This window comes from Myxocyprinus asiaticus, chromosome 1, assembly GCF_019703515.2.
Source record: "Myxocyprinus asiaticus isolate MX2 ecotype Aquarium Trade chromosome 1, UBuf_Myxa_2, whole genome shotgun sequence".
NCBI lineage: Eukaryota > Metazoa > Chordata > Actinopteri > Cypriniformes > Catostomidae > Myxocyprinus > Myxocyprinus asiaticus.
The window spans coordinates 31,233,942-31,258,672 of record NC_059344.1 but is presented as its reverse complement, the minus strand read 5'-3'; the positions used below and the strand labels follow the sequence as shown (position 1 = coordinate 31,258,672).

The following is a 24,731-nucleotide window of genomic DNA, read 5'->3' as shown; positions in this document are numbered from 1 at the left end:
ATGGGGGGAAATTCCACTTTCTGAACTTAACAAACTTGTGTCTTCAGTGCCCAAATGCTTAATAGATGTTATTAGAAGAAATGGTGATGTTTCACAGTGGTAAACACTCGACTGACCCAACTTTTTTGGAGCGTGTTGAAATCAACTGATTTAAAATTACTGTACATTTTCAAAAAACAATTAAATTCACAAGGAAAAACATCATATAACGTTTAGTTGTAGTGCTTTCTATATAGAAAAGGGTGAATATAATTTACAAATCATCCCTTTTTGTTTTTATTAGCATTTTTCATACTGTCCCAACTTTTTCGGAATTGGGGTTGTAAAACAATCATAATAAATCTTCAGAGAACCTCTGTAATAAAATGCTCACCTCATTCTCTGTACGGGGAGGCACATTTTCCAGCAGGTCAATCCCATTGACCACCACACTCTTCTTCTCCTTTACAGGGGCCTTGAATACCAGCTTGTTGGGCCTGTTGTAGCCCTCTTTCAAGGACATGAGAACAGGGCCTAGGTGTGCACATGTAAAAACAGTTAGCTTAGATGCAGCATCATGCAAAGAACAGAAGTTCTACAATGGCAATTTGTTGATTGCCATTGTAGAAATGTCCTATCTGCAGTCAGCCATGATTAATACATTTCAGGGATTATCGAGAAAAAATTAGCAATATCTGGCTGGTCATATATGATCTCAACATCAATTATCTCAACATCTCATGCTATTTTTTTTTCTGTTTAAAAGTTTAGCAGTTAGTTAAGTCCACTAACATCTCAGTTTTTTTTTATTTTGTTTATTTATTTTTTTTCAGAAAATAACTGTGAATTTTAGTCTTCACCTCTGTTGATTCCACTGAGCCACTCATCAGCAGAAAGTGCAGGTTCTGTCCCAGGAGTCATGGGGTATATGTCTTCCTGATATGTCTCTGACTGCAAGGAAACAGGGCTCTCATTTACTGTTTTTACACTATTTGTATATTTAAATTAGAATTAGAATCTCTGTGTATTTTTAAATACATGAGTGCATGAGGTGATGGCCAAGTTGTTAAAGGGATAGTTCACCCAAAAATGAAAATTCTCTCATCATATACTCACCCTTATGCCATCCCAGATGTGTATGACTTAACTTCATCTGCTGAACTCAAATGAAGATTTTTAGAAGAATTTCTCAGCTCTTTTGGTCCATACAATACAAGTGAACGGGTGCCAAAATTTTGAAGCAAAAAAAAAAAAATCACGCAAGTTAATATAAAAGTAATCCATGAGACTCCGGTGGTTAAATTAATGTTTTCAGAAGCGATATGATAGGTGTGGATGAGAAACAGATCACTTTTACATTCTTCTACTTGTGTTTTTAGTGATTCATATTCTTCATACATACTGCCCCCTGCTGGGCAGGGAGAAGAATTTCTAGCAAAAAAGGACTTAAATATTGATTTGTTTCTCACCCACACCTATCATATCACTTCTGAAAATATGGATTAAAACACTGGAGTCGTATGGATTACTTTTATGATGCCGTTGTGCTTTTTAGAGCATCAACATTTTGGTACCCATTCACTTGCATCGAATGATCCTACAGAGATACTCTTCTAAAAATCATATTTTGTGTTCTGCAGAAGAAAGGAAGTCATACACATCTGGGATGGCATGAGGGTGAGTAAATGTAAAAGACAATTTAAGTTTTTGGGTGAACTATCCCTCTAAGGCTCTGGGCAGGTAATGCAAATATGGCAGGTTCAAATCAAGGTGAGACAACCATGAGATACCCATAGAGTTACTAAGAGAATCATCTTATCATTGTGCCTTTGATTGCTCCAGAATGTGAAAAAGGTAACTTATTTTAAAACTACAGATTTTTGGCCATATAGTGCATGTACTCTGTTAATGCTTTGAACATGGGTTAAACTGTTGGCATCCAATCTTTCTTTTTAATATTAATGATAGATGTGGATAGTTAGATAGAGATCAGAGCTGGATATACTGAAAAAGCATCTGGTGCTGAATTTCTTTGGCTTGTTTAGACATTGTGGGGTTGCTTTTGAAGCCTTCAGATAATGGGAGAGCCTGCCAATGCCCAGTGTATATGGAGCATTCTGTGTCTCACATACAGGTTATTACTTGGCTCACAACTCTGATCTGCCTGATGTGACAGTTACACCAGGACCCCAGAGTTGATGGATTCCTGCACCCCGTCAGACTTTTTGAATTAAAAAAGACATGTTGGCAAGATACACAACTATAACCAGGGACCTCACACAAGGTCAAGGTATACATCTAGCACAAATTTCTCATCCTTCAGTGGAACTGTATAAAGTTCTCAATAATTTATTTAGTAAAACTGCAACGCAAGATGCAAAAACATGTTAATAAGATGTACTGTAGGTGACACAGTAAACTAATAGTGGAGTGAGGTCATGGTGCTTATGCTCACCCTTCTAGGCACGATCATAGAGATAGGCTCGATCAGGCCCTTCAGAGTCACCAACTTATAAAACCTGTAGACTTCACACGCTCCTACATCCAGCCCATGCTTCGGCATCACTCCTATCAGAACACACATTGGCTTTGTCTTTTTGGATAATCAAAACACAATATATTTTTGCTTTACTGAGGAAGAACATACAGAGAAAATAAAAGGAAGTGCTATTATCTACATAAGGCTATAGATGCAAAGACCCAACAACATTTTACAGAGGATGCTGGTGTCTGATCATCAATAGATGTAGATGCAGTCTCACCAAGCCCTTTCTGTGGTGCAGGGGACCTAAACTCCATGAGATACTGCAAGTAGGGCTTCTCCAGGGTGATCTCGTAGTACCGGATGTTCCCATCACCCTTCAATTACACTTAGTCAGTTCAAAGAAAAGTTTTTTTCTAAAGTGATCATCTAGCAATCTGATCAAACAACTCTGCAATATCATAATGTATTACCCTACTGTTCCATCAATATGTTTTCTTTTTTTTTTCTGTGTTTAATTCAATAACAATTAATTTATTAATTTAATTTAATTGATTAAATTCAACCAGCATTTTTCAACATGTAATATACATTTACTGGCAGTACAATTGCATTTAGGAATCCTTGTCACTATGGGGTAATGCGTACCTTGCCTGCTAGGTAAAGCATATGTGTGTCTGCATCATAGAAAGGGAAAAGCAGGCCTGACAGGCCATCAATCTCCTCCTCAATGATAGGCATGGACAGATCCTCCTGTCATTGAGAGACACAGTGAACACAGTATAAAATAAAATAAAAACTTAACACAAAAAGCCTTTTTTTCTGAAAGGGAGAAATGTTCAGGGCTATCTCAGAACCCCAAAAATTAATTGATGGTAAGGTCAAAGCAACTATTTTCTTTACAGACATTCTCTTTCCACTGCAGTTAAGTGTAGCTGTTTAGCTGAAACAATGAATGTGATTATAACACAGTAATTACAGGGGAGAAGATGAGAAGAAAATATAATGACTTTCAGAGGGGTGATATCTTTAAGGCAATGTAGATATCTGGTACAAGGTTCATTTCTGGTTGAGTTTTGGGAATTAATCAGACAGAAAGTACACACACACACACACACACACACACACACACACACACACACACACAGGTTGTTCTCACCTGGTCCCAAAGAGCAACCTGTCGTGTGTTCCAGCGGGACACACCTGTCGTCAGAAGTCGTTTCATGTTGCCTAGGAACACAACACGGTTCACTTTGTGGTTCTTGAAGTTTGCCTCCTGCTTGACAACATTAAACACAAACATAACTGAATGTGCACACTATTTTCTCAATAGTGCATCTGTAAAATCAGGATTCATGAAGATCTTTGGATCCTCTAAATATAAATGGTTAAGAAGAATACTATCCTTCTCTGTCATAGGAGTCAGTCAACATCAAAACATAAACTCAGACTCCTTCTCAAGATAAACAGTGTTGTATTCTGTCCGTATAGATAATTTGCTAATGTGTTCATTTATTAAAGGTAATGTGGCATAAACTTTGTACTGTTGTTCAATACCATAAATCTACAACCTGTTAATAGGGAATGAGTAGAGACTGCAGGAGCTATGAACATAATTTTACTGGCATTTGGCTTGAGTGAGTCATTGTTTTTGTGCATCTGCTTACTTCTGACTACATGAATTAGTGTTTATCCAGGTCACAGGTCGAGGTTACATTTCACCTCAAAATAAAAAGTAAAAACAAAAAAGAAAATATATTTTGCATAAAAAAATGAAGCCGATGTGTGCATTTTTTCCTGACAATTAAGCACATTTCCCCCACACATTCTCATTAATATAAAGACTGATTCATTTTAATGAAATTAATTTAAATACAAAATTAATTAGATTCCCAGTTTTGTTATACAGTACTTTTTACTGAATTTAATTAAACATACTGTAATCAAATTTTTTTAGATTTATTTTTAGATGTTAGGGTTTTAGTTTTCTTTTTGTCATTAAAGTAATGAGAATTACCAGAAATGTATTATGAAAACTGTTATGAAAATAATGTCAATGTCAAGTTAATAGACCTAAAAACAGGCTTTATTAGCAAAATATTATTTAGCAAAATATAATTTCTTATTTCTTTCTTTTGACCAGGGCATGTTCTTGACAGGTTTCATGAGATGTAACTATGATTAACTTCAGACAGATTAGACTCCAGACAGTCCACACCTGTAGCACTTTGCCAGAGCGGGGCTCGATGACGCGAAGTTTCTTGTCCTTGCAGCTGGTGGCCAGTAGGCTTCCCTCAGTGTTAAACGACATACAGAGGATCACATCTGTGTGGCAGTCAATCATTTTCACCGGCTCCCCAATCTCAAGATTCCAAATCAGGATCTGTAGGGAGAGAGCAAGCAAAGTAGAGTCACAACTAAGATACTCTAAAACTCTAATTTCTAAGATACACTCTCTCTCATATACTTCAAATATTTCTGCAAAGCTATGTTGACAATGCAGACAATTACAAATATCTTTAGTCAGTTAATAAGCTGATCTTCTGGACTGACTGTTATTGGCAAATGATTAATTCAGGTCATTGAGTACTCATTTTATATCACATATAATTTAATATCTCATAATATTGAATTTTAAAATGTCAAAATTTTGTTTGTGAAAGAATTAATTACCTTATAGTCATAGCCAGCACTGAAGAGAATGCCACTAGTGGTTGGGTGCCACTCTATGAGGCCTACACGCCTGCTGTGGCCATACAATTCTAATACAGCCTCGGTCAAATTTCTTCTCAGTCCACCATCAGGGATGTCCCATATTCGCACCTGACACACAGGCAAACACAAAGATGCAAAACACACAAATATCACTTTTGAAACAAAAGCATCATGGTAACATCAAGCTGGTTTTAGGCTTTCACATTTAAACTCTTTTATACTCAGCAAGCCTTGATTAAGAGTGCAATTTAAGAACAAAAATGGAATATAATCTATGATGACTGAAGGTTACATTAGTATACAAGCAAAAAATGTCTTGTATCAGAGAACACAAACTAATTTGAATGATAAACATAATAGGAAAATGGTAAATTAAATATGTTTAATGGTCAATATTCAAAAAGTATTTGACAGCAGAATGCAATGACTGACCAATTGGAATCAAGCATTCCAGAGAGCCGTGTATTAATAATATGTTTTTCCTGGTCACTCATTATGGAGGTCTTGAGAAAAGCGCTGGGATATTTGTGCTACTGTGTAAAATTATACAGTTAACATTCACTTAAATACTGTATCTACTTCTTTTAATATTTCTTCTTATTTCACAGGGTCACTTAAAATGATGTGAAAAAGAAAAGGTATTTTCATAATAAAAGTTAAGGAGACATACTGTATTTACATAAATCCATATTTAACTTTGAATTATTTATCCCTATCCTTGGTATGCTGGTTAAGGCTCAGTGCTGGTAACTGGAAGGTTGCTGGTTTTATCTCAGCAAATAGTGATGAATGAGCCATCACTATTGTGCCCTTGAGCAAGACACTTAACCCCAGAATGCTCCAAGGGAATTGTCCCTGTAATAAGTTCATGGTGCGTTAGACATCACTTGAAAGTTGTGGGAACAGATTTCACTGACCCTGCTTTATTCTGGCAATACATAAAGATTGTTTGAATCACTGTTAAATGTAACAAAAAAAGTATTGCAGGTTTTCCATTTATGAAAATATAAATAAATTAAACAGAATGGGGTTTTTATCAATTTTGTACATGATTGATAAATAATTTGATCACTGTGGTGATTGTTACACTTTTAGCTTACTCACAGAAGAGTCCTCTGAACAAGAAGCGATTATGTTGTCATGAAAAGGATTCCATTTTATGTCCAGGACGTTGCCTTGGTGACCGCAGACCTTTGGATAGTGAGGTTCGATACGGCCAAACTGCGGGAGGGAACCACAGGTTACTGATCTGATGTATTTTTTCAATATGACAAGGAATATGAATATATATATATATATATACTGTATATACACCGATCAGCCACAACATTAAAACCACCTGCCTAATATTGTGTATGTCCCCCTCCTGTCACCAAAACAGCGCCAACCCGCATCTCAGAGATGATATTCTTCTCACCACAATTGTACAGAGCGGTTATCTGAGTTACCGTAGACTTTGTCAGTTCGAACCAGTCTGGCCATTCTCTGTTGACCTTTCTCATCAACAAGGCATTTCCGTCCACAGAACTGCCACTCACTGGATGTTTTTGGCACCATTCTGAGTAAATTTTAGAGACTGTTGTGCATGAAAATCCCAGAAGCACAGCAGTTACAGATATACACAAACCAGCCCGTCTGGCACCAACAATCATGCCACAGTCCAAATCACTGAGATCACATTTTTCCCAATCTGATGGTTGATGTGAAAATTAACTGAAGCTTCTGACCCATAACTGTATGATTTTATGCACTGCACTGCTGCCACACAATTGGCTGATTAGATAATCGCATGGATGATTGTTTGTGCCAGACGGGCTGGTGCTTTTTTGGCGGCACAAGGGGGACCTACACAGTATTAGACAGGTGGTTTTAATGTTGTGGCTGATCAGTGTATATATATATACACACACACACACACACACACACACACACACACACACACACAAACACATGTTGGTGCAGCTATCATTATGAGGACTCTCCATAGCCATAATGATTTTTATACTGTATGAACTATAGATTCTGTCCCCTAAACCTAACCCTACCCCTAAACCTAACCCTCACAAAAAACTTTCTGCATTTTTACATTTTCAATAAAACATCGTTTAGTATGTTTTTTTTTTTTAAGCGATTTGAATTATGGGGACACTAGAAATGTCCTCATAAACCACATTTATAGCATAATACCCTTGTAATTACCAGTTTGTAACCTAAAAAAATGTCCTTGTAAACCACTTAAACCTGCCCACACACACACACACACACACACACACACACACACACACACAACAACAACAACAACAACAACAACAAAAACAACAACACACACATATAACATAATATAACAAGATAAACAGACATTTTATTATTAATCAAATAACAATAATTATGGAGATATTTAAGGTCCACACCATTATCACGTGGACAAATACAGCTCCTTAGTAATGCACACAAATGTCCACTATGGGGAGCTACATCTCTATAGTCATACAGTAAACATTTAGAATGTCAATCATGATGTCATCATGAATGTTTGATGTCACTTCAGTCCATTGACTTCATTCTGAGGTCCGTTGGGATTTGTAGTTCAGGTCATGCTTGAGTGCACCCTGAGTGTGCTGGTTTAGGAAGTCTTCATCTATAGGTCAGGGTTTCAATGAAATGCACTGGGATTGTATAATAGCTCTGCAATTTCAAACATGCTGGTTTCTGAAGATATTTTGAATGTTATTATTCGCTCTTTTCCCCATATCTGAAGTTCCTGTGTTATTCTCCTACATTCATATAATGGAAATCATGAATTGTTCTGTGTTGTATAACTACATTAAATTAGCACAGCAATTGCTTGGGGGGAGGTGGGTGGGCTTAATCTAATATTTTTTTTTTTTGGGGTAAGAATGTTGAAATGTCACACACAAAAAAATATATAACAGATTATAAAATGTCAAAGCTTTTACCACTGTGGCCAAAGCACTCAGTTTGTTGTTCAGAATTTAGCAGAGGTTTTATAATTTTTTTAATGTACGACAAGTGTTTTCTTACACTACAGTACATACATGATGGCTTTTAAACTGATCCACAGTATGGGTTGTTGACACAGATGTGTTGGCCTGACATCAGGCTCTCAGTAGTCACTGTCTGTGATCTTACAGTTGGAGGAGATAAAAGGAGATAAGGATAGTAATATATTTGATGTATTGGGTAAAGCCATGTGATTATCCTAATTATGATGTCAGTGAATGTGCCAAGGTCTAGACTTCCAATAAGTCTGGCTTGATGTTATAAATATTCTTTCAATTTAATCTTTGAAATACAATTGATTCTTTAAATTGATAACGTAATGTAAAAGAAGCAAGGATGGTGCCAAAATATGGTGCATCCTTGGGGACAAATTGAAGCAGAAAAGTTCTTCAGGGGCTGGTTGCATAAACATAGCCATTAACTTAAGACTTCTTCTAACAATTAGTCTGACTGGCTAAAGATGCCATAGAAAGCATGTTGCATAAAAAAAAAAAAAGCTCACAGCTGTCTTTAGTAAGACAGTTTAATTCACATTGCATTGTTGGAAAAGTAAAACACTGAACAACTTTTTTTTTAAAATGGCAGAGTGTGGATGCTCAATACATACATTTTCATTCGCTGAAAATATTTGCTTAATAGATTAATACAATGCTTCAAAGTTAATTCTAATTAACAGATTTAGTGATTTTAACCCAAATAATTAAAAACACATGACATTTTGTTACCATAGTAGAAGTCAAAGTATTCTTCAAAATCTCAACTGAAGCCCCCACTGGCTCATCTGTTATTTTCATTTTCCATGACAACATAAAATGTAAACAAAAGTTAGCCTAGGGATGTGCTGTCATACATTTCGGTCTTAAATTAGACCGATCTAAGTTTTTATGCAACTGAATGAAAAAATTATGTCCAAAATTTTAGACGACTAACTAGTAAGACTAGTCTAAAAAGTTTTATGCAACCGGCCCCAGACTTTGATGAGCCACACTTCAATTATTGTCACATTGTCTACTTCTAAAGATATAAGATTCATGAAAACATTATTATGGGCCAGCCCAGAAAATAATCAGTCAAATTTGTGCAATTGTTTGTGTTCTTTCAATGGCTACTGAATACAGTATAAGGAGACCTCAGGCTATTCATATATTATTGTCAAATAAAACGTTCATTTATGATGCTATTTCCTTTATTATCACAGAAAGCTGACGGTTGTACGGTTCACACACCGAACCGTACAAATTCAGTTAGGAGTTTTACAACAGCCAATCTGGTGACTCTCCCACATCACCTAAAACGTGACAATTACTTTCTTTTGTCATACTGTATATAACATACTCTTTCCGCTTCAAATCGTGCTTTGGGACTCTACTCTATGGTTAGGTTTCGATATGAGGTTTGAGTTATGGCATAAAATTAAGAAGCATGTAAACAACGTTCGACACGTGGAACTTTCGCTTTTCACGAATTAGCCATCTTGAACAAATTCATACGACTTCTCATGGGTTCGGGTTGGATTGTCTTTTCTCTCTCTAACAGTTACAGCTAAATGCACTAACAGCAATCTTGTCAAGTGCAAACAGTACACATATATCAGCATAAACTAAAATATCTACAATAAAACATATAAAAAGTTTTTTAACGCAGAGATTAAGAACGTTTCCATGCACATATATGCAGTAGCTTTGCTATGAGTGCCTGCCTAATAGCAAATGATCATTCTTAGATATTTAGAGACAGCAGGAGGATAAAAGAGTGTGGAACCACTCTCATATGCACAGCTGGATTTAACACTAGATTTACACTACCACATCACAAGAAAATTGCTGCTTTTGATTCAGCCATGACTGGCCAGCACTAGTCATCTCTAAAGTCTAGGCTATTTAACATTATTAAGCATACTCCTAAATCTAAACCTTTCCATGGCTCTTGAACGCAGCTGTGAACAAGGGGCATTTTAGTTTTCTGAGTGTACAGTATGCTAACCAAGGCATTATAAAAATGGATGTGGGTCTAGTAAAAAGGGCTTTTGAACAAATTTCTAAAAGGGCTTTTGGGCAGGGTAGTCCAGTTGGCAGTTTCCTATCAGTGTTGCCAGATGGCCCAGACTCCCTCTTATGTGCGTGTGTGTGTTTGTGTGTGTGTGTGTGTGTTTGCATAATACTTTTGCCTTTTAGTATTTTTAGAGGGGAGTTCATTATTTAAGAAATCTGATATCATCCCAAACCTTTACAAAACCCCGTAACACATTTTTGTCAACAGCTGCCTGGCAGGTCAAGGAAAGGAATTGTGCTTCCAAATAGTTAAACAGTTAATGATGACATCATCGTGAATACCACAGCATTCTATTCATGCTCTTTTTTTTTCCTTTTTCTCTGGGCCATCTCATGGTGGCTTCAGTATGCTGTTTCTATTCCACAACTGAAGCTCCTTTGTCATGAGGAATTCTATTTGAAAGCCAACGTTCAACCACTATATTGCTCCCATGTGTCTGGATTTCTCTCAGAAAATATACTATTGCTGATCCCATAATAGACAGACAGAAATTATTTGACCATTCAGGGTCAACTTATGGCCTTGGCCTGAATAAAGGCATTATAAGTTGTTAATAAACAAACAGTGGGTATGATGTTGGTTGTTTGATCATTCAAAAAGCTAAAATCTAAAATCTTTGGTTATATCATACAGCCAAGGTGAGACTATTATTAGTTATTAAATAGCCTCACATGATGAATGCCAGATTTCAGTGATAGTGGCAAAAAATGTCCCATGAAGTATTTTATGCAATCAAACTTTGCTGGGATGTCAGATTCTACAGAGAAAAAGAAAGAAAGTGAGACAGACAGTGATATATATATATATATATATATATATAGAGAGAGAGAGAGAGAGAGAGAGAGAGAGAGAGAGAGAGATGGTGTATGATGAAAATGGGAGAAAATTGAGCCCCACGATGTGTCCAGAGGAGCACATATGCGGAAGTCCGAGGGACTGAACTCTGTCAGCTGCTCTTTCAAGGCCTGGGAGCCCAGCTGGAGTCACACACTCTGCAAAATGAGCATATTAAGGGCATAAAAGCACACAAAGCTGGCCTTCTACATTACACATTAACTGGATGACTCTGAATGTTCATCACAAAAGTTCTATTGATGGTTTCTCTAAGTTGGCTGAGACTCTGACCGAGGGTCTGTAGGCACACTGGGTAGTGTTGCGTGACCGGATGCACCCAAAAGGAGGGACAGAAGAAAAGACAGAATAAAGAGGCGATGACTGGGAGGAAGAACTGGACATGCTAAAATCTCATTGTCATGTCAATGATAAATGGCTTTGTCTGTGTGCCATTCTTTGTGTCAGTCTTTTTGACTGTGCTGCTCATGAAATGTAGTTACATGCTGGGAAGATTAGATTCCCTTTTGAATTTTTTACATTTTGTATCTTTAGAATGCAGTAGCTTGCCTTCTATCTTAATTTTATATGTTATGACTGCTACCCATGTCATTTATCTTTCCTAAAGAAGCAGACATAAGAAAATATACTCTGATCCAGCCAAAGCACATTGATGTTCACATTAATTGGCCTATACCATGGTAATATCAGTTTCAGTGGCCAGGAGGTTACAACTTGCAGAGCTTTCCAATTTACAGCATTGAAGCCAGAGATCAAAGGGAAAGCATCTGCTCTTTGCCCACTACTCAGATTTTACTCACCTGTAAACAGGGTATAGGAGAGATTTAAGATCTAAAGCAGGTCAAGCTACAAGGTGAGGGATTTGAGTCATCATTAAGAGCATGATGATGATAGCATACTGTTCTTAAAGCTTACAGCAAAGAATGCCATAAACATGGGCAATAGGGCAATAGGGCAATAGCAACAGTAAAAAAAAGTTGGCAAGTTCTGCTAATTAATTTGACTAACTAATTTGTGCCCTCTGGACAGAATATAACCCTTCTGAAAGAGATCAATTTCCTTCAGGGAATAAATGATTCTATTCAGCATGTAGGTGATCATGGTGAGAGATCCCCCACAGATCAGAAGACCACTGCCTATATTCTTTTCATCAAATAATACAAATTATGAACTTGTGTATTGTATCATTTAGCAGTGGCCTCCTCCAGACTAGTTTTGTTCTGTTCTAGACAGTGTCCTTTTTATGCATATTTGCAGTAAAATGGTTTAGGAATGCATTTAGTGTCAACAAGGTTGAGTTGTGTGCACTTTTTAACCACAGTTGAGCCTTTTCGATTAAGTCCCTGCTGAAAAAAAACAAAAAAAGAAACAAAAAAAGAAGCTGGTTGGCAGGTTTAAGCTGGTTACCAAGACTGGCAAAGCTGGTGCTCAGCTGGTTCTCCCAGACAGACTATAACCATCCAACTGACCAGGCTGGGTGACCAGCTAAGACCAGCCAACAAGCTTAGATTGGTTTTTACCTGTTTTTATTTATTTACTTTAAGCAGGGGTGTAAACCTTGCCATTTTTAACATTTAGTCCTGCTGCAGCTTGGCTTGCCTGTCGTACTGTTTTAAAGATGAAACATATTTACTCATGATTGGAAGACCTCTTGAGTGGAACAACTGCTCTAAATTGTTCAAGTTACACAGGTACCTAGAAAACAGCTTTTGTGTGTATGAAGTGAACCAACAGCTAATGACTCCAGTTTCAACTTTGTGAATGCATGTAACGTAGCCAAAGTAACTTTCTTGAAAGGTTAGCATCATTCTTACCATGCTGCTGTTTGTGCTAGTCTGACCGCCCACATTGTGTTAGTCATTAATTTAATAGTAGCAGTAAGCAAAATGGTCCAGAGGAAACGCTAAGACATGAGCGGAGTATGGCCGGGCAGGAGGACTGTTGCCATGGTTACCTGAGTGACCGGGATAACAACGAAGGATCCTCCTCCCGCGCTCTCCGTAACTATGGCGAGGAACTTGCCGTTGACCGCACAGAAGTGGTTGTCATGGACGTTCTTTGTGATCGCGATGCCTTCGAAGCAGTGCTCTCGGTTGGCCACTTTGCCATATACGTTTCGAAACTTGGAGCTTCGGTAGGTTGGCCGCCATGACATCTGCAAATCACATACAAAGAGGAAACCGTTGTGAGGAAAAGTAAGCATCATCGGAACAGGTTTTCAGGGTTTATTTACTTCCATTAAAACATTTATATTTTTTTATCTTTACTCATATTAAAGTAAATTAGTTTTATTTAAAGGAATAATTCACACAAAAATGAAAATTCTCTCATCATTTACTCACCCTCATGCCACCCCAAGTGTCTATGATGTTCTTTCTTCTGCAGAACACAGACAAAGATTTTTAGAAGAATATTTAATCTCTGTAGGCCCATTCAATGGAAGTGAATGGTGGGTAGAACTTTGAAGCTCCAAAAAGTATAAAGGCAGCATAAAAGAAATCCATATGACTCCAGTGGTAAAATCCATGTTTTTAGAAGCAATATAATAGGTGTGGGTGAGAAACAGACTTTTTCTTTTTTTTACTATAAATCTCCACTTTCACTTCCACATTCTTTAGTTTTTTTGTCAATTCATACCTTTGTGCATATCGCCACTTACTGGTCGGGCTGGTCAATAGGGCTGCAGCTAATGATTATTTTGATAATCAATTAATCTAACGATTATTAGGATGATTATTCGACTATTCAGCAATTATTGCAACGATAAATCATTAGCTCTGAACCGGTTATTCACCTTGTGCCCCAACTTAAAAGCTTTTATTAAACGTGCTTACTAACAATAAAGAGGACAAAATCATCTTTTAAAAATGCCTCTAAATGACATTCAATGAATTAAAGGAAAACAATTTTTTTTATTAAGTGTAATTCAGTAAAGAAATTCACTGCTGTAAATGTTATTGTTATCAAGTGTTTTTGTCTTGTTTTCCATTTAAAATTGTCTAAAAATCCTTAAAACGATACATTTACTTGAGAATTAACATATAAGATATTTTGACTTGGTTTAAGAGAACGTATCTTAAATATAAGTGTATTTTGTATATGTGTATTTTTTCACTTGGTTATACTTCTGCAAGTGCAGTAAAGACCGAATATACTTATATTCATGATCTATTCTCTAAAAGCAAGTCTAAATATCTTTTATGCTGCTTCTCAGGGGAATGCATCTTTTTTTAAAGGATTTTTAGGTATTTTAAAATATTTGTATTTTTAATATTATATTCAACATTCTTAGATAACAATTTTTTCTTCTGCAGTATTGCTGCTAAAGTAAATGTACATTGTTTTAAAGGAGTTTTAGATATTTATATTGGAAAACAAGCCAAAACAAAAACAAATAAAAAATGTATTTTATTGCAGTGCGTAATGGGGCGAAGACTACCCTCTCTCACCTTTCTGTTCACTTCAATCCATCTTTAACTCAAAAAAAAGCTCTCTCTTATTAATAAAGCTGTGTATTGCCAATTTTATTCCCAATAAGAAATGCACAGTGACACATATATTATGAGTTAATAAGTCGCGAGCCATCATGTTATAATCTAGCTGCATTAAGCTTGCGCACCTGAGGGACAAGCGTCCCTCCACAGAGTGTGCCTCAGCCGGGTGCAGTTTCAGTCTCTCCCCCTTAGATTGAGACACTTCGCGCAACTCATAGAAGAGGCGCTGACCGCACAGACAAATGCCAGTTTCGGAGTTTGTAGTTATTTACATGATCTGCTTCCTTATACTTTAATAAAGCTATAACGCATTAAATATAACTGCATTTAAGATGTAACCCCGGGGTGTTTCCATTAAAGATGCTCGACACGCGAGTTTTGCTTCAGCGGAGTGGCAGCTCCAGCTCCACTTATTCCACAACGAAAGTGCTTCTGTATTGATTTATTTTTTATTTTTGTATTATAATTCCCTCATACTTCACGATCTACATCATCTGAAGCTGTTTGGAAAGTTTAGAGTGCATCTGGACTGTGAGCTGTGTGTTCTTCCTCTCCTCAGTCAGGCGTGAACTGCAGTGCTGCTCTCATGCGTCATCATTAGAGTTTGTGATCTCATTTTACATTAAATGAGATCAAACGACTATTCAACAACAACATTTTTGATGACAAATTTTTATTGTCAACGTCGTCATTAACGTCGACTAATCGTTTCAGCCCTATTGGTCAAAGGTGGAGATTTGTAGTAAAAGAAGGACTTAAATATTGATCTGTTTCTCACCTACACCTATCATATCACTTCTGAAGACATGGATTTAACCACTGGAGACTTATGGATTACTTTTATGCTGCCTTTGTGCTTTTGAAGCTTCAAAGTTCTGGTCAACATTCACTTGCATTGTATGGACCTACAGAGCTTAAATATTCTACTAAAAATCTTCATTTGTGTTCTGCAGAAGAAAGAAAGTCATACATATCTGGGATGGCATGAGAGTAAGTTATAAGCAAATTATGTAAGAATTGACCCTTCGCTAAGTCCCGCCATAAAAGTGTTTCTGACCAATCCTATCCTAGCAGCTGTTGCCGTGCGCCAATTCTCTGACAAGCGCTTGCTTTTTTCCAATGAGAATCTATGGGAGGAATGTGTGTTTGAGCAGTTTTAAGCGGAATTTTACAGAAATTATCTACAAAATGTACAAAACGTTGTTGCTAGGTCACTTGTAATAGTTACACGAGGTACGTACCTAGAGAGGATCCATGCAGTGTTTTTTCATTCTTTAAAAAAAAAAAAAAATATTTAAATGAATATCGAGAAGAGCATGCTATGGAATAAACTGTGTCATTCCTCATTCCCATATGAACATGTTTAACATCAGCTAGGACACATATATTTGCTCCAAGGTAAATTAAAGCTAATAACATAACATTAATTCAGGTCTTAGGAAAGAGTTCACAGCATCATAGTGAGTGTTTTATGATACTTTATTAGCAGTTCTTTATGCAAATGTAGGAGGGGTGTCACCACCAAATGGCACTCTTCTCTTTTCAAGTTACTGTGATGATCGTTTGCCTCAATTCCGATTCTCAGTATCCACAGTTTTCAATCAAATTACAGTGTAATTTAACAATTTCTTTTACAAATAGCATCAGATAAATATGCTTTACAATGTCACTCTTCATTCCAGCCCACTTAAGAATATTGTCAATTCTGTTTATGAGAATAATTAGCTCAAATCGCACCGTTCACGGCAATCTCCTATTCATTCCTATGGGAAGTTCTGCAAAACTTGTCAGAGCGAGCAACAGTAGCCAAGGGAGGTGGAGCTTAGTGAGGGGTCATTTGCTGGTACTTATCATGAAGACATTGGCTACGTTTACCTGTACACCAATACTCTGATTATTGCAATAATCAGAGTATAAGGAATAATTAGATTAAGATTTTTACATGATATGGGCAAACTTCTTCAATCCAGTTTTCATGTTACTTGCCATTACTCTGATTATTCGCTGAGAAATGTGATGTTTTAATGCTTTTTTATAAAATAATATTACAAAAACATCTTGTTGCAAATATGTATCTTTAAATACAGCTTGGCATAAGGAAAATTAGTCAGTCAGTTTTTGAGTCTTTTTGAATGATTTATTAAAAGAACCGGTTAATAAGAGTCATTTTCGACTACACTGGATGCGCTGTCTGTTTTGATACATTAAAACAATTGGTTCCTAAGAGTCATTTGTTTATTGGAATACACTGGATGCGCTGTCTCTTTTGATTAACGTAAAATAATTTATTCATAAGAGTAATTTGTTTGTAGGATTACACTAGTTGCTATGTCTGTTTTGTTTCACTAAAAAGATTCGGTTCATAAGAGTCACTTGTTTGTGAATCGTTATACACGTGCTGCATGTTGTGTTCCGCCTGTGAGGACAAACTCATTTGAAAAATGTATTTGCCATTGTTTTGCGGTATTCAGTCTTTTTATCTCACCAAAATTCAATTTAGACTGCAAACGGACATTTATAACATGGGAAAATATGTTTTCTTTTGCCGTGGGGCTGTAGATTCTGCAGTTCGGGAGCACCACTGATGGAAAACAATGCAAGAAACTGCCGTTTCACATGAAGCCGAGAAGTAAGTGCAGCTTTTGTTCGTGATGTTTTTGAACTTGTGCTTGAGCGTAACATCATCAGATCCGTCTGCAGCACTGGCGCAGGTGCTCTTTAGTCAGAGTGGATCAGAGAAATATGATTAAAGCGTTTACATGCCAGTATAATGAGATTAAAATAGGAGTTACTCCACATATCTTACTGTGATTATCATTACTCTGATTATTAGCATAATCGCAATATCACAATCACAATATTCTGTTTACATGAGCAACAGTTTAATCGCAGTATTCCCTTAATCACATTGTAATCGCATTATGACGGTGCATGTAAACGTACCCATTGATTTGCAGTAGAATGTTATGTTATTAATTGCACACCGTTACAAGTGCTACAAACATTAGCTAAACAAAATGTCAAATAATTAGAGTCTGAACACACCTAATTTAACAAGAAGTCTGATTTATTAAATAACATCATAGTGTGTTTTTAAACATTGGTCATAATTGTAGTGGTAAATTTGAATATGTGCTTTCACAATAAAGAAGCAGGGTGAAATGAACCATAGGACATAAAAGCAAACCAGCACCCAAAACCCAACTAGTTTTTACACACAAATTACAGCCCAACATCACTAGGTCTTTAGGGGTATACAGAGAAATACGTACAGACTCAAAAATATATATTGTAATGCATGGCCATACAAACACTTGTACTCAGATTCAGTACAATATAGTGATTATGCTGATAAGTGCTGATTTGGCTCCATTTTCTAAAATTAAACCAGTGTCAGCAGCTCGAACACTGTTTTAGAGCAAACTCTTCTCTTCTAACTGTTTTCAAATCTCCCATTTATGTCAAAAATACTAGAAAAGGTAGTGTCCTTCCAACTATGTTCATTTCTACAGAGAAATAGTATATATGAACAATTTCAGTCAGGATTTAGACCCCATCACAGTATAGAGACTGCACTTATCAGAGTTGCAAATGACTTGCTCTTATCATCTGATCACGGCTGCATTTCTCTTCTAGTGCTTTTAGATCTTAGTACTGCCTTCACACAATAGATCACAACATTCTCTTGAATAGGCTTGTGAATTATGTTGGTATTTGTGGACTTGCATTAGCATGGTTTTGGTGCTTTTTAGAAGACAGCTACCACTTTGTCTGTGTAAACGAGGAATTGTCAAATCAAACAAAAGTATGGAGTGCCACAGGGATCAGTTATAGGGCCTCTGCTTTTCTCTTTATATATGCTTCCCCTGGGAGATATTGTCAGAAATCGTGGAATAAGTTTCCTTTGTTATGCCGACGATACCCAACTTTAATTGTTCAATGTTTAAGATGGCGCCGAGTATGGCTGCTGCGTTGCGAGCTCCAACCCAATATTGCAGTTTTTTGTTTGGTTTGTCTACAATTCTTATGTTTTTTTGTCTTGGATGTTGTCTGCCTTATTGTATATGATAGACAAACACTTTTGGACATTGGTTCTGCAATAGCACACCGAAAATCGGACTTTAACCCTCTAGGGTCGACGGACGCGCCGACGCATCCTGCTGGATTTTTTCCTCATAACAGCGGAAACAGCTTAAAATACTCCATCATTTTTGGGCATACAGATAAGTGTAAGACATCATTAGATACTATAAAGGGTTTACTTTTATTTGTGTATACTCACAATAACAACAAAACCTTGTGCTTTTGTCAAATAAAGAAAATAAACAGGGTGCGCTTTCAGCCATCTCTGTCTCCGCGAGCATCTTTCTGAAACACGTCACAAAAATGAACTGAAACTCAGCGAATACTTATCACACAAACATGAAAAATTTTGTCTAAAGAATGTTATGTTATTAATTGCACACTGTTACAAGTGCTACAAACATTAGCTAAACAAAATGTCAAATAATTAGAGTCTGAACACACGCACGCACGCACACACACACCCTAATGTGTGTGTGCGTGCATGCTTGGACTTGAAATCCAATGGGGTCTCCCCACGTAGGTTCGAACCCTGCTCGCAGCGACGATTAATATATATTTAGACAAACACTTTTGGACATTGGTTCTGCAATTGCACACCAAAAACAGGACTTCCAATTCCTCAATGCCGACCCGCTGTTTACAAACACGCAAGCGGAGCCCTTTGTCTGGGCTGCCTGGCTGCGGAAACGCAGAAGGAAAAGGGGAAATAGAGCCGGCGTTCTCATCAGAGCAAGACGTTGCGCAAATCGACCCCCGCTACCCAGTATTCTACTGGCAAATTTTTAGTCTCTGGACAACAACCTCTGTGAGCTGAGAGCGTGGATCTCTTTCCAACGAGAGACGAGGGACTGCTGCATTATCTGCCTTACAGAAACTTGGATGTCTGCTGTGATTCCAGATTCAGCCATCGAATCCACGGGGTTCTCCGTGCACCGAGCGGACAGAGCGAAAAACCTCTCAGGTAAAAGCAGAGGTGGTGGTGTATGTTTTATGGTCAACAACTCCTGTTGTGATCAGAGGAACGTACATTCTATCAAGTCTTACTGCTCTCCTGATCTGGAATTTCTCATGCTATGTGTCGGTCATTCTGGCTACCGAGGGAATTCACAGCGGTCATTATCACAGCTGTGTGCATCTCACCATAAGCCGACACAGACCGGGCACTCAAGGAACTGTATGGGAATATAAGTGTGCAGGAAACCGTGCATCCTGAGGCCACGTTCATTGTGACCGGGGACTTTAACAAAGCCGATCTCAATACCACCAACATATCAGTTTTGCACCACCCTGCAAAGGGTGGTGCAAACTGCCAGACACATCATCGGAGGTGAGCTTCCCTCCCTCCAGGACATATATACAAGGCAGTGTGTGAAAAAAGCTCGTAGGATCATCAGAGAATCCAGCCACCTGAGCCATGGGCTGCTCTCACTGCTACCATCAGGCAGGCGGTATCGCAGCATCAGGACCCGCAACAGCCGACTCCATGACAGCTTCTTCCCCCAAGCCGTCAGACTTTTGAACTCTTGATCTCTCACGATCAATACACATCAGCACTGCACTTTATTAATCTTATTATCTCACACTGGACTGTCATAAATTATATTCTCTCTTAACAACACACTGGCAACTGACTATCAACCGACAGCCTGAATGTCAATACAGTACAATACAATCTACTGTATATTTTATATATACATTATATACTATTTTTATTGTATGTGTATTCCATATTTTGTTTGTGTATTCTATATTGTGTGTATTGTATACTTATTATATATTATTATTGTTAATAATTATTGATTTGATTTGATTGATTTGATTATATTTCTTCAAAACCCAATGAAATTTCAGAATTCTCCAAATTAGCAGAGTTTATCAATGAAATCAAACACTGGATGGCCAGAAATGTCCTTCTACTCAATTCCGACAAAACCGAGGTGCTAATTATTGGACCAAAAACCTCTAAAAATAAGCAGCTAAAATATAATTTCACTCTCAATGGATGTACTGTTACACCATCTTCTACATAAATTAGGTGCTATATTTGATGCCAATCTGTCCTTTGAAAATCAAATTTCCAATATTTGTAGAACAGCATTCTTCCACCTCAGAAATATTGCTAAGTTACAACACATGCTCTCTGTTGCTGATGTCAAAAAACTAATTCATGTGTCCATGACCTCAAGACTAGATTACTGTAATGCATTACTGGGAGGATGTCCTGCAAGTTCAATAAATAAACTTCAATTGGTTCAAAATGCAGCAGCCAAAGTGCTGACTAGAACAAAGCAATATGATCATATTAGCCCCATTTTATTGACATTACATTGGCTACATGTTCAGTTTCGTATTAATTTAAAATTTTTGTAAACTACGTACAAAGCTTTGAATGGTCTAGCTCCACAGTACTTAAGTGACATTCTACCACTCTATATTCCATCACATTCATTATGATCGAAAACTTCTGGCCTGTTAATATTTCCTAGAATATCAAATTCCACAAAAGGAGGTAGATCCTTTTCCTATTTGGCTCCTAAGTCAGGGGGAGATGGAGAAGCTGGGGCATTTGGGACTTTGTTGACCATCACTTCGAGTGCAGTGAGTATGCACTCCCATCCCAGGAGGGGTTTCCCCAGGCGGACAATACCATCATCCCACCCCGAACAAGACCAATCCCCAGTCCTCCTATGACCCGTAAACGGAGGAGGAGATGGAAGAACAGGTCAGCTGCAGCCCCTCCATTTATTTCCGCAGCCGACTGCCAGGAGGCAGCGGCCATTCTCGCTGCAGTTCTCCTGCTGCCTGTGTTCCCGGCCATGGAGGCTGTTCCCCAGTTTCTGTCAGTGTCCTCGGCCAAGGAGGCTGTTCCCCTGCCGCTGTCAACGCTCCCGGCCAAGGAGGTTGTTCCCCAGTCACTGCCAGTGCTCACGGCCACGGAAGCCGTTCTTCAGTCGCTGTCAGCGTCCTTGGAGGCCGTTCCCCTGTCACTGTCAGCGCTCCCAGCCATGAAGGTCATTCCCCAGTCACTGCCAGCGCTCACGGCCACGAAGGCCATTCCTCAGTCGCTGTTAGTGTCCTTGGAGGCCGTTCGCCTGTCGCTGTCAGCGCTCCTAGCCACAGAGGCATTCCCCTACTGCTGCCGGCATCCTTGGCCAAGGAGGCCGTTACCCTGCCGCTGTCAGCGCTCCCGGACATGGAGGCCGTTCCCCAGTCACTGTCAGCATCCTCGGCCATGAAGACCGTTCCCCTGCTGCTGTCAGTGCTCCCAGCCACAGTGGCCATTCCTCTATCGTTGCCAGCATTCCTGGTTTGTTCTTTCTGTTCTGTGTTAATACCTGTTCTGTTTGTCTTGTGTTGGGGGGGGGTAGTAATGTCAGGGTTCTTCTGTTGATTATGTTTTTATTGTCTTTGTGGCTGAACTCTGACACTCATGTTTAGTGTCTTGTCTAGTCTGTGTGAGAATGCATGGCTCACCCTTTTGGCATTGTTATATGTTTTTTGTCTTGTTGTTTTACAGTGCATTGCTCTTATGTCATCCTTGCAGCATGCACAACGTGTCAATTATTTGTGTCTGTCTCTCGTGACCTTGGGCACACTTCGCGTTGCACTCGCTTTGTGCTGCACATTCGGGTTGCGATCAGTTGTCATTTTGTGCCGGGGTTCGGGGTGCCCTTTCTACAGTACATTTTGGCTGCTTCTGTCTTGGTGCCTGTTTATTTGTGGCCGAACCCTTGCACAAATGTCCCGTTTCGTCTGTCGTTTGGCATGGCCGCATTTTGCCTTGTAGTCTCTGGCAATATGCACTTGTGTCATTCGTGTGTTTGTGTCTGTGAGAGCGCGTGGCTTTGTTTTGTTTCTGTATTGCCACGTGTCTCTCAGTCTTGTGTCATACCCTGCCTCCTTGTCTGCTCATTATTAGTTCAATTGTTTCACCTGCCCCTTGTTAACTTGTTTGACTTCTCTCCCTAAATTAGCTCCTTGTGCATGCTGTCCTGTGCTGGATTGTTTTGTTTGCTCCTGTCGTCATGTGCTCGTGTTTGCTGTCTGCCTTCCCCATCGGTTCAGTACTTCTTGTATTTATTCTAGTTTGGTTATGCTTGTTTTCTTTTTCTCCATTGAGAGAGTTTTTGTTATGTATGTTTTCTGTTTATTTTAATAAAAGCTCATTGTTTGCCTAGCTGCGCTTGGGTCCTTCCCTCAAACACCGATCCGTGACACATATAGTCATGTTCAACCATTTGTAATTAGTGTATTAGGAATTGTTTTGAGATGCTAAAGGAAATGTAGCTAATAAAATTCTGTTAGCAGTGGGGTATTAAATTGTGGCATTTATCTGACATTAGGCCTGTCGCGATTATCAAATAACCATCTGATTGCGGTTATTTGATCTAACTGCGGTTATATGAGACCGCAATTATTGGGCATTCTAATTCCAATCATATTTTAATATAATTCCCCCAAATAAGGGAATTTTAAGTGAATATACTGTATAAATGCCAGGAACGGCACATTTGTGTGTCATTCAGTTGAACTCCGAGTCGCACTGCGGACGTCAACCAGCTCCTGCCGGAAGAGCATATGAAGAGCCTCAAGCGCTCTGATGCGCGCGCTGTCAGCAGAGGCTCGCACCAAACTCCCGCGAAAATATAAACAAACAAGTATAAACTGTGACAATAAATGCAAAGCGCTCTGGTTTCGAATTAAACGATCGTGTAATGGCAAATGTTCCTGTGTCATTCACACAGTGACACATAGGAGGAAACGCACACTTCTGTGGAGTGATGAAATGATGAAACGAAATCTCAAAAGTTTTGCTTCATGAAAAATAAGGGATCGTGGATTTAATCAGAGCATTAAAATAGCGTGTGAAAGTGATGAAATTAGGACTATTACTTACTATATTTTACTATTGCATAATATAATAAAAAAAAAAATATATATATATATATATATATATATATATATATATATATATATATATATAAAAATATTTTTTTAAATAAAAATATAAATAGTAAAATAAATGAGTTTAAAAAAACAACAGTATACATTTAAAATTGATCAAAACTAAAGATGACCAAAAAGAGAGACATATTTTAAGTATTTGAAGTATTTTGATATTTAACACATTATTTTTCATGTCATTCATTTCAAAAGGAAATCACATATACCTATTTTATTATTTGATTTATATATTTCAAATTAAATGTGTAAAAATGACTTCTTAAGGTGTACGAAGCACACATGCAGAAAAAAACACACCTTAAGAAATATGACAATTTATCTGACAATCGTGAAAGTCCTTAAAGAGACATTTAATCGTCATAGCCCTAAAACAGACAATTAATCATCATAATCGCAATTATTTGTTTGACAATTAATCATCAGCCAAATTTCATAATCGTGACAGCCCTATCTGACATCTTTCTTTGTCTATCCTTTTTGTCTTATCACTTTTTTCTCCTTTCCATCGCAAGTATGCGGTACACACCACCAATGGTTTCTTCCCACTTTGGACATTGCTCCTTTCTGTCTAATTTTAAAGCAATAGTTCACCTAAAATGATAATTCTCTCATCATTTACTCACCCTTATGCCATCTCAAACTTGAATGACTTTTTTTCTTCTGCAGAGAACAAAGATATTTTGATGGAGATATGATGTTAATATATCCATACCATGCAAGTCAATGGGGTCCATCACTTTCAAGCTCCAAAACTGACATAATGGCAGCAAAAAGTTAATCCATACGACCCAAGTGGTTTAATCCATGTCTTCTGAAGCGATACGATGAAAAAAATAAAAAAATAAACGCAACTCCTTTTTCACTATAAATCTTGACACTGCACCAAAATATCTTTGTTTGTGTTCCGCAGAAGAAAGAAAGTCACGTGCTTGAGATGGCATAAGGTGAGTAAATGATGAGGCTGAGAGAATGATAATTTTTGGCTGAATTATTCCTTTAATATTTCCCATAGTATATGTGAATTTACAGCTGTCCTAAAGCTTGCAGTGGTTTGTGAGTGTGTTGTCTTGCCTGTTGAGCCATAA

The 24,731-nt window shown here is 37.9% G+C and overlaps 1 protein-coding gene across 6 annotated transcripts in view; it reads right to left on the bottom strand.

Annotated features, from left to right (window-relative positions):
- LOC127443798 (coronin-2B) overlaps positions 1 to 24,731 on the bottom strand; it is a 66,289-nt gene that overhangs the window by 5,663 nt on the left and 35,895 nt on the right. For 2 of the 6 annotated variants that reach the window (XM_051702708.1, XM_051702747.1), the window contains exons 2-11: positions 13,056 to 13,256; positions 6,281 to 6,397; positions 5,135 to 5,284; positions 4,680 to 4,844; positions 3,621 to 3,740; positions 3,110 to 3,214; positions 2,742 to 2,838; positions 2,435 to 2,547; positions 840 to 930; positions 374 to 513 (exon numbers count right to left, since the gene is read on the bottom strand). In XM_051702708.1, coding sequence (XP_051558668.1) covers positions 374 to 513; positions 840 to 930; positions 2,435 to 2,547; positions 2,742 to 2,838; positions 3,110 to 3,214; positions 3,621 to 3,740; positions 4,680 to 4,844; positions 5,135 to 5,284; positions 6,281 to 6,397; positions 13,056 to 13,256 — 1,299 coding nt within the window. Of the gene's footprint in view, positions 1 to 373; positions 514 to 839; positions 931 to 2,434; positions 2,548 to 2,741; positions 2,839 to 3,109; positions 3,215 to 3,620; positions 3,741 to 4,679; positions 4,845 to 5,134; positions 5,285 to 6,280; positions 6,398 to 13,055; positions 13,257 to 13,443; positions 13,481 to 15,836; positions 15,868 to 24,731 lie in introns of all 6 variants that reach the window. The other 4 variants (XM_051702736.1, XM_051702725.1, XM_051702716.1 and 1 more) reach the window with 4 other exon arrangements.